The sequence below is a fragment of the Colobus angolensis genome, unplaced genomic scaffold (assembly GCF_000951035.1).
Source record: "Colobus angolensis palliatus isolate OR3802 unplaced genomic scaffold, Cang.pa_1.0 Scaffold51, whole genome shotgun sequence".
Lineage (NCBI taxonomy): Eukaryota > Metazoa > Chordata > Mammalia > Primates > Cercopithecidae > Colobus > Colobus angolensis.
In genome coordinates this window covers 7,104,073-7,122,344 of record NW_012118599.1, presented here as the reverse complement: position 1 = coordinate 7,122,344, position 18,272 = coordinate 7,104,073, and the positions used below count along the sequence as shown (strand labels likewise).

The window sequence follows — 18,272 nt, the reverse complement described above, 5'->3', positions numbered from 1 at the left end:
GATAAAGAAAAAGAGAATTCAGGAACAGCTAGAAAAGGAAAATCAATACATTTCCGGGCAACATTTATTTAACAGTAATCTGTTGAGTGTATGCTATGTGCCAGGGATTTTTTAAGGAGCTGGTGGTATGTCACGGAACACATGAGAAAGTATGAGTCATCAATTCCAGCAAAAATTGAAATAAAAATTACTTCAACACTTCTATTTATTTTCAGATAATCAGTACTTGGGCATTAATTCAGGATATCTGGCAACATAATTGATTTGATGACATATTTCTTAGGTAAAGAAATCTCAGCCAGGAGCCGGGAACACTCCTGTAATCCCAGCACTTTGGGAGGCCGAGGCGGGCAGATCACGAGGTCAAGAGATCGAGACCATCCTGGCCAATATGGTGAAACCCCGTCTCTACTAAAAACACAAAAATTAGCTAGGCATGGTGGCGGATGCCTGCAGTCCCAAATACCTGGGAGGCTGAGGCAGGAGAATTGTTTGAACCCAGGAGGTGGAGGTTGCAGTGAACCAAGATTGCACCACTGTACTCCACCCTGGGCAGCAGAGCAAGACTCCATCTCAAAAATTAAAAATAATAATAAAAATAAAAATAAAAGAATGAAGAAAAAAAGAAATCTCACTAAAAGACAGCTCTTATGTAAGCTTGTAAGCTATTAGCTATTACATTCTATATTCAGGTTCCCTTAGAGTTGGAAGGGTAGTACAAGTTGTACTCAAAGAAAGGTCAATGGATGTGATATTCTGGTAGTACCCAGAAGAGAATAATAAGGTAGCATTTTTCTTAATGGGAATTAGTTCATTGACAATAGGCTAAAGATAAGGAAAAGGTAAACAGTCCTTACTCTAGCTATACACTATTACCATAGATAAGTTTTTGGGGCTGAAAACTATATTCAAATATTGTCTCCAACACTTTACAGTGTCAACAAGATTAGAATCTAAATAACTGTAACTAAATAATAGTGATGTAATTAATGCAATTATCTTTTAATACCTAGAGGATTATCATTATTTTGTCAAGAAACAAACCAGTGATTCCTTCTCTAATTCAGCAATACAAATATCCCTGCATAAAAGTTTATACTACCTGGTGAAATTCTGATCTTAAAAGAGAACATTATGTATATACACGTCTTTTTTTTTTGAGACGGAGTCTCCCTCTGTCACCCAGGCTGGAATGCAGTAGAGCGATCTCGGCTCACTGAAACTCCGCCTCCCGGGTTCATGCCATTCTCCTGCCTCAGCTCCCCAGTAGCTGGGACTACAGGCGCCTGCCACCACTCCCGGATATATTTTGTTTTCATTTTTAGTAGAGACGGGGTTTCACCGTTTAGCCAGGATGGTCTCGATCTCCTGACCTCGTGATCCACCTGCCTCGGCCTCCCAAAGTGCTAGGATTACAGGCGTGAGCCATCGCTCCTGGCCAGAACATAATTTTGAAAAAAGAAAATAAAAAGAAGAATCTTCATGATAGAAAATTTATTAGTAGAAAGGTATTAAAAGACATTTCTTCACATGTAAGGTGTTGAAATGAGGGAACTGAAAAGTTTTGCCTCTCTGGGGCTTATTAAGAATAAAAAGAGTTCTATGCTTGGTTAAATAGTGTTATCATCAAAGGGCAAGTAGTAAGAAAGATTATTGTACTTTCACAAAAACAGTAAGATTTTTCTGTAGAGCTGTCTATCCAGACATTTATTGCTTGTCTTGATTAGATGGAACCTTATAGCTCTAAATCTATGTAAAAAAATAACTTAAATATTTCAGTTAGAGTAACCTGGTCAATTATAAGCACATGGTGCATGTCACAACATCGGTCATATCTTGTTAAACTAAGTAACATCACCCCATCTCTGACCTCCACAGCACTACTGCTGGAAACAAAAAAGCCATCCTTCCTTAGTGAGGATTTTTGGGGTAAATAATATTGTCCCTAGGGTGTCCAAGAAAGTCCTCATTTTTGCTACTACACAGTCTCTGCTTTTCCTGTATCTTCATCGTTCCTAGCACTCCTGTAACATTTCCCAAGTTTTCCATATGAACATGAGCTGCACAGCCCTCCTACAAATAAGTCTAACATTGTCCTCTTAGGCAAAACTTACTCAGCTAGATTTCATGATGGATCTTAGAAACAGGAGTTATTCTGAGTTATGAGTCAGGTTTACTCATCAGTTAACTGAGCTTTGTTACACAAAACTGTCCGTAGTTATAGGATTCTAACTCTTGCCTCAACCAAATTGAAATTTCCTTCATTAGACACATCCTCTGAGGGTATAAAATTGAGTTGGCCAGACACCAGCCCTACCCTGCTAAAACAAAGGTACCTATTTCTGAGATTCCTTATGAGATTTTCGTTGAAAAAAGAATCACGTGGCTAAAAGGGGCTCTATATCTCAGATCTTGTTATTTATCCTTTTGCCGTGCTATGAATAGTGCTTAATTACCCTACAGAAAGAGCATTGTTAAATTGTATCATTTCAAAAGCATAGTATTGTTAAATGTATGCAAAAACATATCAGACAGGTCAAAATTGGTAGCTGTCATATTTGTAAGGGAAGAAACACATTTTCTGTTAAAGAAGAGTAGATGGCTTAGAGGGATTTTGGTGTGGAAACCAGGATATATGAATCTAACCATAATCCTTATAGCAAATCTGGCAATAAGGTCACATACACATATTTAGAGAGGGAGCAGAGTAACTCAGATTAAGTAATATGAATGTCTGAGAGTCAAAGCGTAAATAATGAGATTATAAACATAATTAGAGTCTGTTTCCTTGTTTCGCTAATGTGTTCGTCAATTTGAAATACAAAAATCCCCAATGAATAAGTAGAGACTAAATTCATTGTATGTAAATAGATATATTTAGAATTTAAAAGTGTGTATTTTCATTAAATGTTGCAAACATTTTTTTTTACCTACTCTTGAGTGAAAAACATGCATCTCTGTTCGAGACTTGATCCTCAGTAGTACTTCTTTTCCGAGTTTATACGCAGCACTGACTTCTCCATTTAATGCAGTATCCATAATCATATTCAACATCATCACAAAACGTTTTACATATTCCTCTCACTTTTTCGCATCTCTCAAATCTATACTTTGGTTCAAAATAGCTTCTGGCTGCAAGCAAGAAAAATATCTGAAGTTATTAGTCTATTATTGATTTGGGGTTTTCTTGCTAAAGAAAGACAAAAACTGTTACAGTTATGAGATCATGTGTGTGCAAGTTGGAGAGAGTGGAACGTCAAGTTGTTTTGTAGCAGAATTTATGAATCATTTCAGAAAATGACTGAGCTACTACCATTACACTGGCACAAAATGTTTATGTCCTTATCTTGCAGCTCACATCCATACTACTCAGCCTACAGTAATAATGAGCAAGTGACACACAATTTGGTACTTAATTGTATGTATTTTTGTCAAACATTTGTTGTGATACTTTGTTATTGCAGCCAAAATATAAGCCCTTCTATAATAGTTATAATTTATTTTGATTCTTTATCTCTTTTCTGTTTGAACATAGTGGTCACACAAATAGTAATCATAGAGAAACTAGAGAAGACTTCTAATGTACTGACTTCACTGATAGGGCAATTGATCGAGAAAACTAAAAACTAAAGTATTTTAGATATACATAGAGAAATATAATTTTGTTGTACACTGCCTATCTAGTAAAAAGCGGAGCCTCACATTGGTATTCTCTTATAGTTTCTTGTGAACCATCTAAGACATGAAAAGAAAGATGTTCTGAGATTCCAAAATCACAGTTTTCTATTCATACATTAAATTATAGTAAATAGAGGCAAATTATTTTGCTACTTTAAAGTTTTATTGTTCCTAATGATTCAACTGTTCTCTGAAAATGCCTTTAGAGTAGAAAAGAGACTTTGGAGTCAGGCATATTTTTATTCTTCAATTTTATCAATGTACTTATCTATCTGTGGTCAGTCATTCTACCTATCTGGATGATATAATATAATAAACATAATTATCATAAATATATCTTGAGTATTAAATTTTGCTATGTGTGCATATATGTGTCAGGAAAAATGAGGCAAAATAATTTTGTTAAAATTTAGAGAATGAATTGAATTGAATTCAGATTTAAATTATGTAATATCTATTAATAGAACTTAATTGTCCATATAGAATCTAATTGAAATTTAGAAAAATGTTTCATTTCAACTCAAAATGGTAGGCATTTATTTTAGTACCTAGTATTCACCAGGCATTAGGTTCCGAAGTAGAGAAAAACTAGAGAAGATCTCTACAGCACTTACTGATTGCCCTTAATGAAGTTGGTAGAAAATAATTAAATATAAGGTGGAAGAGACTGTCAGGTGGATTTTGAAGTGTAAAAAAAATTATATATATATATACACATGTAGACATATATATGACATGTAAATTATATATTTTTGACATGTAAATATATTTTTTTTTAGTGAATGGTAAACTAATTTATAATGACAGAATCCCTACCACTGGTGAATTTTGGTGAAATCAAAATTTTGGCAAAGTTATTTCAGAGACATATTTGATATAATTTGAAGTCAGGAAGGCAATGATGCATAATTGCTTTTACTTTTTGTAACTGTTGCTAGGATAGAAACTTTTTAAGCCAATCAACATTCCTGAGCCATTACATTTTGTCAACTTTAAAACCACCAAAATCTATAGTGGTTTTTAAGATACATTCAAATTAGAAAAATGTATAGACTTATAGAAATAATAGTAATATTTAAAATGTACTAATTTTGTTCTTTCTAATTATTTTAAAGAACAAGAAAGTTTTGAGTTATGAGGAAATCTATAGAACCATATAAAAACAAAAAGCATGCATTGTAAGATTGGTTCTATTGCTTAGTATTTATTTGCAAATTATGGCTTACTATAGAATCAAAGGTTTGCCATGTGTAAATTATGAATGAGAATAACATCTCTTTGTATTGTTATGAAAATTGATTATGCAGTATATATAAAAACAATTTTAAGGTGTTGAATGCTATACAAATGTCATCCATAAGTGCATGAGTATCTATGTGAGATGAAACTTGGTGATACACACCACGTAAAAACAAATTGTTTGGAGGAAAGATGGATAGTATCTCCTTCACTCACTTATGCTTCTGCACATTTTGTTCATCACTAGAGAAACTGAGCCCATGATAACTATTTTTCACAAAAAAGAGAGAAATTCAAATGCTCGTTTGGGGCCTCAGTCAGGAGAATATATTCCAAAAGGTTTCTGGGAGTCTTATCAAGAGTGAGGCACCACAAATAGAGTGGAGATATGCTGTGGACATTATCACAATCCTGCATGCACATAGGTGGGACCAAATCTGTTAGAAAACTAGAGTTTGAAAGCTCAGTGGTCTCCATGACTCAATATTAGTTTTTTCAAGAGGTATGTAGAGTTTTTCACTCTCCCAAGTGAAGTGTCTGGCATATATCTCTCCATCTCCTCGCAAATAACATCTCTGAGGGTGACTGCTTCACCTACCTCATGATGCTCCTGGAAATGTCATCCATAAGTGCAGAGTTGAAAGTAGAGGGAGGCAGTGTTGAAAGTAAAAAGAGTTATGTTTTGGAGGATGTTTGCTCTTGCTGGATAGAAGCTGAAGTCAAGGCAGAAGCAAGGCCATGCGTCAGTAGAAATTTTGAAAAGGGATGATCTTTCAAAATCAGATAGAATTAAGTTTCATGCTTGGATATTTTATTTGTCATTTTGCTATATAGGACAAATGATTTAGATCACTGGATTTCAGTTTCCTCATTACATTGAGGTTTTATTGAAATTTCAAAATATATAATGAGATAAAATATGCAGGCTGCTCTTAAGGTGTTAAAAAATTAATAAGCCTTCAAAATCAGGTCATTCTCATTCCCTTTGTCTTTATTTGTCTTTTGGATTTCATGCTAAAACCTTATAAAGCCTTACCCTAAGTGGAACACTGTTACTCACTATTTATGCCCTGCTATCACATTGTTACTAGTGTTTAATTCCTGCTATGACTTTTTGCTCTAGTTTAACCACGAACTTCTGGTCTGAAAGTTACAGTAGGCTAGGCCCACTGTATACCTCATTCACTGATTTATTTCAGCACATAGCAAAATGCTTGAAACAAAATACTCAATAAATACAAGAAATAACTGAAAAAAAAGTGAGTGAATACATATGTTATTATATATAGGGACCTAATTCATATTATATAATAAAAAACTCTCTATGCTTTATTACAAATTATTCATCAGTTATTTCCTGTCAGTTTAGCAAATGACTTAAGTCCTATATTTGCAGTTTCCGTAACTGAAAAAAATGCATTTAATAACACTTCAGAGGGTTGTGTGGCAATCAAATGAGATAATAGATAAGGAAATATTGTTTGGCCCATAATTTTATGAAGCAAGTTTTCATTGTCATTGTAAATGAGTAATTTATAGATTTATAGCAGGTTAAAATAAACTTTTCTTAATTTACATATTCTTCTCTACTTTTACTGTTAAATGAAGAGAATGCTCTCTTTGTGATTCATACACACATTTAGTCAGCAAATATGTTGTGTTGGTCCTGTGCTAGGTGGGGACAAAAATAAATAAAACATTTAAGCTCTTCATCCTCAAAAGACAATTACTATTAGTTGGGAGATGATGACATAGATGAGAAAAAAAATGCATCACTTTTAAAGGCAATTCTGAGATAAAAGCAAAATGTCCTTGCATCATAAAAGAAAGAGTTGTAAACTCTTCCTGGAGTAGTCTATTTTGACTATTACTACTTTAACTGCTACTACCACAGCCGCTACTAATAGCTAGGTTTTATTAAGTGTTCCCTAGGTTTCAGATTCTTTTCTAAGCCAGTTATATTTATTTTTTGATTTACTCCTCCAACAACGCTTCCCATTTCATATATAAGGATAGTTGAATTCAGCTCTGCATAAGGATTCAGAGGGAGCAGGAGAGCAAGTAGCAAACAAAGCTAGGTTTGTTGGACTCAAAAGCAATATATGCTTCATTGCTTCACTAAGGAGCTGACAGGTGGCCGGATCTTCAAAAGATACAAGCGTATTTTCCTGAAATTGTGGAGAAGGTCTTACAAGCAAAAAGACGTATCCTCAACATAGATACTGTGTTTTAAAGAATGTGTGATCAATGCAGAATGGTATGACCTTTTAGCACAATAGAAATCATATGGATGTGAACTTTAGAAAGTCAAGCAGGGCAAAGGTGGCAAAAGGCCCTACCAAGATAAGGAATTGAATATTATCATGAATGGAGTGGTAAAACTGATTAGATTTTAAGCATCTTTTCAACTTTTTTTTCTCTTTTAAGGGAGGAAGTAGAGAAATTTTTGTAGTAGGAAATCTATGTTGAAGTTTATTAAAACAGTCTAAATGAGAAATGATGAATAAGATAATTAAGTTAATGAAAATAAAGAGGAGAAAGTTAAACTAGAAGATATTTCTGAATGAGAAGTAGCCCAATAGATAAGTTTTGGATTTGCGGGGAAAGGAAACTGGGACATAGAGAAGCAATAACCAGAAGTGTTTTAGCTTGTAAGGCTGCGTGACTGATTATGAAATGACAATGTTTTGGCCTTTAGGATGTATGTTTGATACTGAAACAGAATAAAAGACATGGAACAGATTTTAGCCCTTGTGAGTAACATGAGTTCATTTTGAACGCACTATGATTAAAGAATCTGGAGGCTATCCAATAGGTTCACAAAGTAGTAATAAATACAGTTTTGTGATTTAAGACGGAGGTTGAGAAAAAGATTTGATAGGAGAAGTCACTGGCGTTAACAAGATAATATAGAGAAAGCACATAAACATAAGAGGAAAAGGGATTCAGGGACAAGACATTGGAGTTCATTGACATTTAGAAGACTATCAAAAATAGATAATTCAATTAATAATTGTCAAAATAGCAGTCAATTCTAGCATGTGTTCAGAAGTCCAGCAAGATAAATGATTAAAATAAACTTTTGAGTTTGCTTTATGAAACATTTATAACATGAGCAAGAAGAGTTTCAGTTAATTGATGTGAGTGAATTTATGGTGGGAAGAGTGTAAAAGAGTTAATGAAGTGGAGACTATGGGTCTAAGATTCTTTTCAAGAAATTTGATGAAGAAGAGAATAAGGCAGATTAGAAAGTGACTTGAAGAAAAATTAAGAAAAAATATAGGAGGATTTTTGTAAGATGAAAGAGATTTGAGAATATCTGTGTTTACTAATTAGAACCATATAACGTTGGAAAAAAATTTAAGAATATTTGATTCCCAAAATGGCAAAGTCGTATGTGTTCAAATATATAGGAAGAAATGAAATCTTCAACAAATGATGGAGAAAAGGTGCCAGAACAGGATAGTTGTGAAGAATACCTACAGGCTACTCAACTTACACACTCCTTGAAAACGCCTTTACAAATTCTCAGCTCTCCTTGCAATTTCAAAACATACTTCCTGTCTTCACTCTCAGCTAGTGATCTTGCTCCCTTCGATTCAATGATCCAATTGAAGATTCCTGAGACTTTCCACAGACTTTTAGCACCAAATTAACCTGCCAATCAGCATCTAACTCTTGTGTATTCTACCCTTCCTGTTTATGAATGAATAAAGCATCCCCATGCTCTAATGAAGAGCTAATCCCTTAATCTCTGCATTAGATGTCATCCTGTGTTGCCAACTCAAAAGATTACTGTCCCCACTCTCATTTTCTGTCTCTTAACCACTTGCTAAATCTGTTTGATATGACAAACTTTACATGTCCAAAATTGGATCAATTGTCCAACCAAAATTTGTTACATCTAGTATCCTTCCCATTTTAGTCAATGGCACAGCTCAATCTTTCCAATTGCTCAGACAAGAAATCTTGGAGTCATTCTTTATCCCTCTGTCTGCCACAGGCAAAATTTAATCCCTCATGAAATCTAGCTAACTCTACCTTTAACAGATCCAGAATTCTACATCCATTCCTCATTGTTTGTATTATTATGGACTTAGCTAATATAATTTACCACCTATATTATTTACTACTTATGTTATTTTAATAACTTCAGAGAGACCTTTAAAAAATTCAAATTATGTCTCTCCCCTGGCTAAAACCCTTTGAATTGCTCTCAGAATAAAAGTCAAGATCTTTTCTAGCTCCTAAAAATCCCTGGGTAATCAATTTGTCAAGATACTTTCTCTCCAACTTCCTCTCCCAGGACTCACCTCCTGAATTACTCTTCTCAGCAATTCTTTTCTCCCAGGTGTTCCCCCACACATTTCAGATGTGCTTTTATGAACACTTCTTACAGCCTTTACAATAGGGATCCATGACAAATCATATTTAAAATTACTATAGGCCAGGATTGTGTGTCACTACACTCTACTTTGTTTCCTTTTCTCTAACACTTATCGCCTTGTAATATAATAGATAATCTGCTTATTTCTTGTATTTACTGTTTATATTTGTGCCCACTCACCATACTATGAGCTCCATAAAAACAGAGAACATTGTTAGTTTTGTTTTTTTTATGTGTCCCAGTCATATTGTACTCTGACACATAGTAGGTGTTCAATAGATACTTATTGAATTGGTAAATAAATGAGGGAGAATATATTGAATGTAGTCTAACCTATGTATTATCCATATTACAAATTGGCATTGATCTTTTTGGAAGAATATTCCATGCCTTATTCATTTGTGAACTCTATCAAATTGGATATTACTTAAAAATCAGTTTGTAGTCAATCAATATCAGTTCCTTAAGCCAGGAGCTATAATTTTTCAATCTCTAAATCCAAAATCCATGACATTAAACCTGGGAAGAAGTAATCTACTTATGAAAAGTTGCCTGAATAAGTACATTGCTAATTGGAATTAGATTTTGTTCTTGCCCAAGGACACTGAGGTAAAATAAATACTGAAATAGGTTGGGTTTGAATACATTATATCAGGTAGGAGTCTAATTTCTCTCTTCCTAGTTTGTGTGAGAATTTGATGGTGATAAATCTGATTTCAATATACTGCTTTTAATTGATTCATATGGGTATTGAATGACCAAATAACAGTAAAAATTTCCAACACTTGGTGGCATCTATTTTAACAGAGTCACTGCTCAAGACTCACAAAAAGTAAATGTGAAGGAAAATAGAGAGTGTCATGAAAATTTATATTGTGGGCCACAGGAGGGAAAAATATAAAACTCTCAGTTTTTTAGAACGAATGAGTTTAACATTATCTAGTTCTTTTGTAAGTTCACACAATAAAAATTACAATGTATCAGCAAGAAAATCACCAGAAATCTTTCCATTTTTAAGCATTTTTTTGCTTTCCTTTTGTTAATAAATTACAAACTTAGACACATGTAAATTCTGGGGGTAGAATAATTAGTAACACTTTTATCTTTTTAAGGAAGCAGGCTGAAGAACTTCATCAAAGGAGTTTCTAGAGTTTTCAGTCTTTTTTTTTTTTTTTCACCAGGAAAACACTTAAAAGATTTCCTCAGGAAAAGAAAACATTAATTTTGAGGTTGATGCACGTAGGTTCACATTCTCCTTTAAGTTTCTTTCATTTGTCCCTTGAGCTGAAGGCAGAAGCTGATGGCTTAAATGTATTGAACACAAGTAAAGGCAATCTTAGAAATGTATATGGTTTTCATGCTCTCTGTCAAGCACTGAAAGATAGAGAGTACACCAGTAGTTTTAGCACAGCCTAGTTTATGTGCAGATATGCCTCACACGTTTTTTAGAAAATCTCTCATCTTCTTGGTGGCTTCTAACAAACTCAACTCCTATTTTCCCCATATTAATAGTATATTAAGCCTTTCAGTTCTGCTTTAGAGGTCTTGGTGCAGTGATGGCTCAGCCTCTACTTAGGTAAAATAAATAAAAATCAAACTTCCATAACTTTCATTTTAAACATTTATTTTTACTAATCTCTTTCTTGACATAGCTAATACATTCATTATCCAAAAGTTAGGCCAATTTTTCTTTCTGGAGCCACCAATATATCACCTCTAGTCCATACATAATATATAAAAAATTTAAATAGATAACTATTTCTCATAAAACACAGAAAACGTAATTGGACACCTGAAAATCTCACTTTTTTTTTTTATTGTTTCCATTGTCATTTTTAAATTTTTGTGAGAGTGGGTGCTTGACTTCATAAATCAGTAATTCTCAGCCAAGTGTAAATTTGTCCCCTCCCCCAAAGATGATGTTTGGCAATATAGGTAGACATTTTTGATTATCACAATTGGGAGAAAGTGTGCCATTCGCATCTAGAGGGTAGGAGGTAAGAATGCTGAAAAACATATAATGAGCAGAATACCTCCCACAACAAAGATTACCTGGACCAAAATATCAACAGTGCCAAGGTTGAGAAATCTTGTTATAAATAAATATTGTAAAGATACTTTTGAAAATATTTACATTGCAGGAAAACACAAAACAATCAAAGACTATGTAAATTTTATCTGAATAGAGAAAAAAAATTTGCCCATTCATGGCTTGTTGTAGATAACGCTTAGTATGAGCATTCTTAGATCTCATATCTGCATTTGAAGAATAGACCAGATCCACAGAGAGACCACGATAAAAATATCAAGAGAGTAGCAAGTCCCTGGAATTTTCTGATTTACTATCTCCTTTTGAGTCTAAGTCTGACCTATATGAATGATTTAATACCTTTCATTTTTCTTTAATTTGACAAAAGATTATTTAATTTTATTTTGAGGGGTAGGAAGAGAGGATTCTGCTTTATTATTATGTTGTGGTGTTGACGATGTTTCTTAAGAATTTTGAATTAATTAATTCTTAAGAATTTTGAATTTGAATTTTGAATTTTGAATACAATTAATGTTTAAATTGTATTCCAGAATTAGCTCTTCTGAATGGAAAACAAATGGTACAGATGCATCACTGAGCTGTTTTAGGGAGGAATACTGTGGATCCTCAGAGGCAGTAGTAGAGGAACTGAGGCAGAGTGAAAAAGTGAAGGTTATTGCTGCTTCCTTTTGTCATGTATCTCCTCAGACATAGTCATCTCTCAGGACTGAATAGCTGCAATAAACTATTAGTCATAGTTTTTGACTTTTTTGGCCTAAATTTTCAGTTATTTTCTCCTCTTCTTTCTGAAATTCTTCTCCTTTCTTTTTACTACCTCTCTTATTTCTTGATACACATTTGTCTTTACTAAATAATAAGTAAGAGTAGAAATTGAAGCTGGTTGTGATTTTTCCCTGGTCTTCCATTCTTATGATTCTTTCACTTCAGCTCTGTGTCTCTCACAATAAAGATCTGCCCTCTCAATGTCCAGTCTCCCAAGCCCAGTGGATTTATGTATTTACATGGGGGTAATCTGTGGAATAGTATCTAATAAAATAACAGCGCATTTCTACTGGAAGCTTGTATCTTAGAGATAAGCTTACCCAATTCTTTGACTTAAGGTTTCCCACAACCTTACTTATGGCAACTAACACAAGGCACATAAAACTTGTGGAACTTGTGGAACATGAAGCACAGAAAACTTGAGGAACTTGCATAAAAGAAGTCCCACTACTTCTGGTACCAACAAATCAGGAGAAAAGTGTAATGTAAAGGCACCAGATATGAGCGTGACATATGATCACTTCTGAATGGTTCAACATTAAGTTTTATTTAGTTCTTGTGTATTATAGAGACACATAGGCCTTGAAGGATGTGCTGAGAAAACTTAATAACACTGGTCTTCTCTTCTTGGAGCTTGTGACTCTTTTCTTCTGTCATCGTTACTGCTGCAAGCAGCAATGAGTTCCAGGTCTTATGCAGTAAGCAATCCTAATTTCATTTTCATGACATTGATTTTTACATCGACCATTACCCATTCTGCACTCTCTCCTCAAGTCCAAGCTACCATACTCAGGATATTTCTTTTTGGCTGTAAGAAGGGAAGAATGACTGAAATTAGCCATCTAGCTATGACACATCCATGTTTTAAAAGGAGAAGGTCCATGAAGCAAAAGATTATAGAGTGAAAACGTCCACCTACCTATGGAGGAAAGATTAAGTGAATTTACTGTCCCTTGGTGCAAGCTACATTCTAGAAATAAAAAGCGTCTTGGACCTAAGTTAGGTGTTTCCACTTTCTGTCTTACAAGAAACTGGGCAGTGACCCAGGATGGTTCCCAAAATCAATGGAAGAAAAGTGACCATAATTTATCTTTTGGTCAGACTCTCTCTCTACGATCATCTAATTACATTTGAGCAGCCTGTTCTCTGCTCTCACTAACATTATTTAGACTGAATGTTGTGTTTTATGAATTCTTCTTCAAGTGATTTTCACTGTAGCTTGATTTTGCTTCTCTAAAATGTCGAGAGCTAGGCAACGCTGGATAATTTGTCTAAATTCCTGCAACTCCCCTGAATATTTGGGGTTTATTTCCCCGAAGAAATTATGTAACTTAGACATGTATCTAACAACAACATTGATAAAGAAGAAAAAAAAGTGGAGCCATTATTGACCATTACATGATTTCTAAAATTACCAGTGTTACCTTTTTCTTCTTTCACCACAAAGTTTCTAAAATAATAACTTACCAAGAATTTATCACAATTACTGTTTGTGCTATTAAATCTTTTGACTAGTAATCACTAAACTATTGTCAGGGGCCCAAATCCAGCCTGCCACCTGTTTTTGGAAATAATTTTAGTGGCACACAGATGCACCCACTTACACATTGTCTATAGCTGTTTTTGCATTAAAATAATGCAGTTGAGATCTTAGGGTTCATAAAACCTTAAGTATTGGTTGTCTCACTTATTTCTAGAAAAAGTTTGTTAACCCCTACTCTGGCTTTATCTTTGCTCATCAATCATGAAAGAGTGAGTGAGGGATTTGTAGCTGGAGTCACAAGAAGACATGTCCAGGAGAGCAAAACTGCAACTAAAATTTGCACATTATAAGAAACACAAAATTTGACACAATGCAAAAATAACTTTGTAATAGTCAAAGCTGTAAGAAAAGACATATGTTTTGTTTTGTTAACTTAAAGATGGAATCTCACTAGAAGTTTCTTATTTAGAATCGATTGTATTTAGGAGGTTTGGGGACATTGGTTTGAATGGCTATATGATCTATTCCAAGTTAAATATTTTTTTATTTTATATTTTAAATTGTACCAAGTCAAAAAATTTATTTTATATTTTAAATTGTACCCTGGCCGATGAGTTTTCAGAAGTCATTTGTTTCGCCGTCTTTTTTTTTTTTTTTTTGTAGGCACATCAAATTCTTGACCAAAGGATAGATTTAATATTTTCACATATGAAAACAAATAAATTATGCCACTGTTTGCTGCTATTAATTATTGCTTGGTCTTCTCAGAGGCCAGGGCTCTTTGCCTAGGCAGTCTGTCTCCATTTCCAACAGCTGATAAGTGATGGTGAGTAGTAATATCTGTTAGCTAATACGTAGACTCAGAGCTACATTGTCTATGTCATTGGTATAGTGGCTATAAAACCAAGTCCTGCTATGAATATTGGCTTTCTTCTCAATGTAACTGAAGCGATTCAGAGTATGAAGCAACTTAAAGAACCAAAAACATAGAAGAACATCTAGTTAACCTGCACAATTTAAATATTCACTTCTAAAGATCATTACTTATTCTACATTTTCTGAGGAGTTATGATTATCAAACCCATAAGTGATGGCAAGTGACATACACCTGGATTATACTCACCTTTGACAAGAGCTCTGTCACATTTGGCACTGCTGTCCATGATTCCACCTTGGACTGACCCCACCCCTTCTCTTATTCGTTCTTTGTCTTGTTTCACCTTTCTAAAACATTATTGTCTTTTTTCTCCTCATTCTGAATTCTACATGTGTTCTCCAGCTTGTGTCCTTGGGTTGCTAATCTCCTTTGCAAGCATTATAGTATCAATTAAATATACTGCCTGTCAACTGGATGCCAAGCTCAAGGGTAGGCTGTCTTACTCTTAGCAATATTGACCTTTTGGATAGGACAATTCTTTGCTCTAGAGGGCTGTTCTGTGCATTGTAGGCTATTTAGCAGCATCCTGGGCTCTATCTACAACTGGTACTATGCCAGTAGTACAAGTTGTGATGAGCTAAAAGGTCTCTAGACATTGCCTGATGTTCCTTTGAGCACAAACTCACTCCTCTCTGAGAACCACTGATCTAGTAATACTGTGATATTTCAAAAATTATTATTTCTGCCCTCAAATACATTGTTCAAGTCCAATCTTCTGTCTGAAATCTTTGAGCATCACTTTCAGCAAAGTAAAATCTCCCTCCATTTATCTCCCACACCACTTTTTGTTATAATATTATTTTAGATTTACAGAAGAGTTGCAAAGTTGGTAGAAGCCAGCTTCCCCTTATATTATATATTGCATAATCTTGGTAACGTTAATTAAGAAATTAATATTGATGTAGTAGTATTTACTAAGTTATGCTCTATTTAAATTTTGCCAGTTTTCATACGTGTCACTTTTGTCTGTTTTTCACTATTGTCTTTATTATCCGTTCTGGAGTCCAATCTAAAATACCACATTACATTTTTGTGAAATGATGTTTTAATCTCTATGTTATTATCATAGTTTTACCAAAAAACAACTTATGTCTTCTCAAACTTGTTAGTATAAATCCCCATAAATATTTGCATATTACCTTGTGAAACTGTGACCCAAAAGAGCAGAATAAAGAAAAAAAGTTGAATCTTCATGGTAGAGAGCTTCTTAAAAAAAAAGTGTCAACAGACCTTTTTCAAGTCAGCTGTTTTGAAATAAGGAAACAGAGATCCCTTTTATTTATAGATTCTCCTGGGAAGTACTTTTAACTACTGAGGCTTATCAAGAGCAAGAACATTTGTATGCTTGGCTGAATAGTGCCACACTCAAAGAACATTAACTCAAAAAGTATTATTAAATTGTTCTCATAAAAGTAAAACCTGCTGTGTAACTTTAACTAGCTTTCATGAAAACACAGTTTTTAAGAGACTTTTATTTATAGGGGATATGTGTTTGGATTGCTAAATGTTATAGTAATCAGCTTCTCTATTCTGTGTTATATGTAATATTAAACATTCTAATGCCTTAGTATAAAACTGTTGAATGCCTGAATCATAAGATTTTACAGAAAAAGTCTTCACTGAGATCAGTTTTGTTTTACTGCTAAAACAAGAGAACCAGGGAGATTAAATGACTTTATTTCAATTAATATAAGACACAACTATTTAAATAATCAGTAAATTCGGGATTCACTAAAAATGTGGGAAATATTCTATTTAAGTCTATGTATTTATTTATTTATTTATTTATATTTATTTTTTGAGATGGAGTCTGGCTCTGTCACCCAGGCTGGAGTGCAGTGGCACCATCTCAGTTCACTGCAACCTCTGCCTCCTGGGTTCAAGTGATTCTCCTGCCTCAGCCTCCTGAGTAGCTGGGATTATAGGTGCCTGCTACCACGCCTGACTAATTTTTGTAGTTTTAGTAGAGACGGAGTTTCACCATGTTGGTCAGGCTGGCCTCGAACCCCTGACCTCATGATCCACCCGCCTCAGATTTCCAAAGTGCTGGGATTATAGGCATGAGCCACTATGCCCGATCAAGTCTATGTATGATTTATAAATTTTCTATAGTCATCTGATTTCAAAATTTCAGGTTCAATGTTTTAATTGTTTATGGAACTGAAAGTTTCATATCTGATCTAAATTGCATGCTTACAAAAACTATTATTTCGGATATGTGAGAAAGAGCTGGAAGTTTTGCCCAGTACTCAGAAGCTGATGCTATAAAGAAAAACAATTGGCCAGGTGTGGTGGCTCATGCCTGTAATCCCAGCACTTTGGGAGGCTGAGGAGGGTGGATCACCTGAGGTCAGGAGTTCTGGACCAGCCTGGCCAACATGGTGAAAACCCATCTCTACTAAAAATACAAAAATTAGCCGGCCATTGTGGCAGGCACCTGTAATCCCAGCTACTCAGGGGTCCAAGGCAGGAGACTCGCTTGAATCCAGGAGGCAGAGGTTGCAGTGAGCCGAGATCATGTCATTGCATTCCAGCCTGGGGTAAAAGAGTGAGACTTCCTATCAAAAAAAATAAAATAAAATAAAAAAGAAATCAATGAATCAATTATTTCCTACCACATAGTTAAGATAATCTTTAGGACAGTGGTTCCTAAACTTTAGCTGCATCAGAATCCCCTAGAAAGCTTGCTAAAATCAGATTGCAAGGTCCCACCCCCAGTATTTCTGATTTAGTAGATCTGAAATGGGGACTAGAATTTGCTTTTCTAACAAGATCATTGAATGCTAATGCTACTGAAAGGGGCCACATATTATTCTAGGAAACCTAACTCATTAATTCTATAATATCTAAGAAAAATGTTTCACAGAGTCATAGAATTTGCAGCATACATTAATAAAGAATTTAAAGCTGCTTAGAGTTTCTAATCAAATATACTCATATTACTGGTGAGAAAAGTAAAATCAAGATAGATGAACTTATTTACCTAGTAATTGTTATCCTTTGCAACAAATGCTTCATATTATAAAATAAAAATAACAACTCTTGAATTAAATCAAATATGGGGAACTTGACTCATCTGTTTCCTTTCTGGGAAAGTAAAGAAAAATTGAGAATGCAGCATTAGCTGATAGGAGGAAGACCACTTCAGTATATCACTACGCAATACTTATTCAACAAATATTACTGAGCACTAAAATTCAGAGTTCAGTTATTGATTTCAAATCGATTTTGAATTGGTTTCATCTTGTTTTAGTCAGAAAACATACAGAAGACTAAGAAAGGATTCCTATGAATAGAAAGTACTCTATTGACATAGGTTAAAAAGAAAAAAAAAAGGTAACTGTATCTTTAATACAGAACATTTACCCCTTTCCAATTGGTTTTGCTATTGGAATGGAAAAAGATATCCTATGCGAAAGAGAACTGGAGAGACTAAACTGACCTAAGAGAAAATAGACTTTAAGAAAAAGATTATTACTAGAGACAAAGAATAACATTGTATAATAGTAAAATGGTCAATCCATCAAGAACGTAGAGAAATTACAAACATTTGCGTACCTAACATAAAAGCTCTGAAATGCAAGAAGTAGTAACATGACAGAATTAAAAGGAAAAATAGATAGAAAATAAAAATAATACTTGAGGTCAATAATACCCCACATTCAATAATGGATACAAAAACTACACAGACCAGTAAGGAAACAAAAAATGTTTAGCAACCTTGTACACTAACTAA

At 34.2% G+C, this 18,272-nt stretch overlaps 1 protein-coding gene across 1 annotated transcript; it reads right to left on the bottom strand.

Moving 5' to 3' along the window:
- Positions 1–12,640: 12,640 nt before the first annotated feature.
- DEFB110 (defensin, beta 110) lies at positions 12,641–15,774 on the bottom strand. The gene is made up of 2 exons (XM_011960249.1): positions 15,676–15,774; positions 12,641–12,924 (listed from the first exon to the last, which is right to left on the bottom strand). Exons 1-2 carry the CDS (start codon positions 15,728–15,730, stop codon positions 12,776–12,778), a joined length of 204 nt encoding a protein of 67 aa, XP_011815639.1. The 5' UTR covers positions 15,731–15,774; the 3' UTR covers positions 12,641–12,775.
- Between the last annotated feature and the right edge of the window lie 2,498 nt (positions 15,775–18,272).

Excerpts from the sequence above, each read along its gene's own strand:
- DEFB110 (XM_011960249.1), bottom strand. The coding sequence starts at position 15,730 with ATGAAGATTCAACTTTTTTTCTTTATTCTGCTCTTTTGGGTCACAGTT. Across the intron at positions 12,925-15,675 it reads TTGGGTCACAGTTTCACAAG|CCAAAAAGAAATATCCTGAG; the intron begins GTAATATGCAAA and ends CCCTTCTTACAG.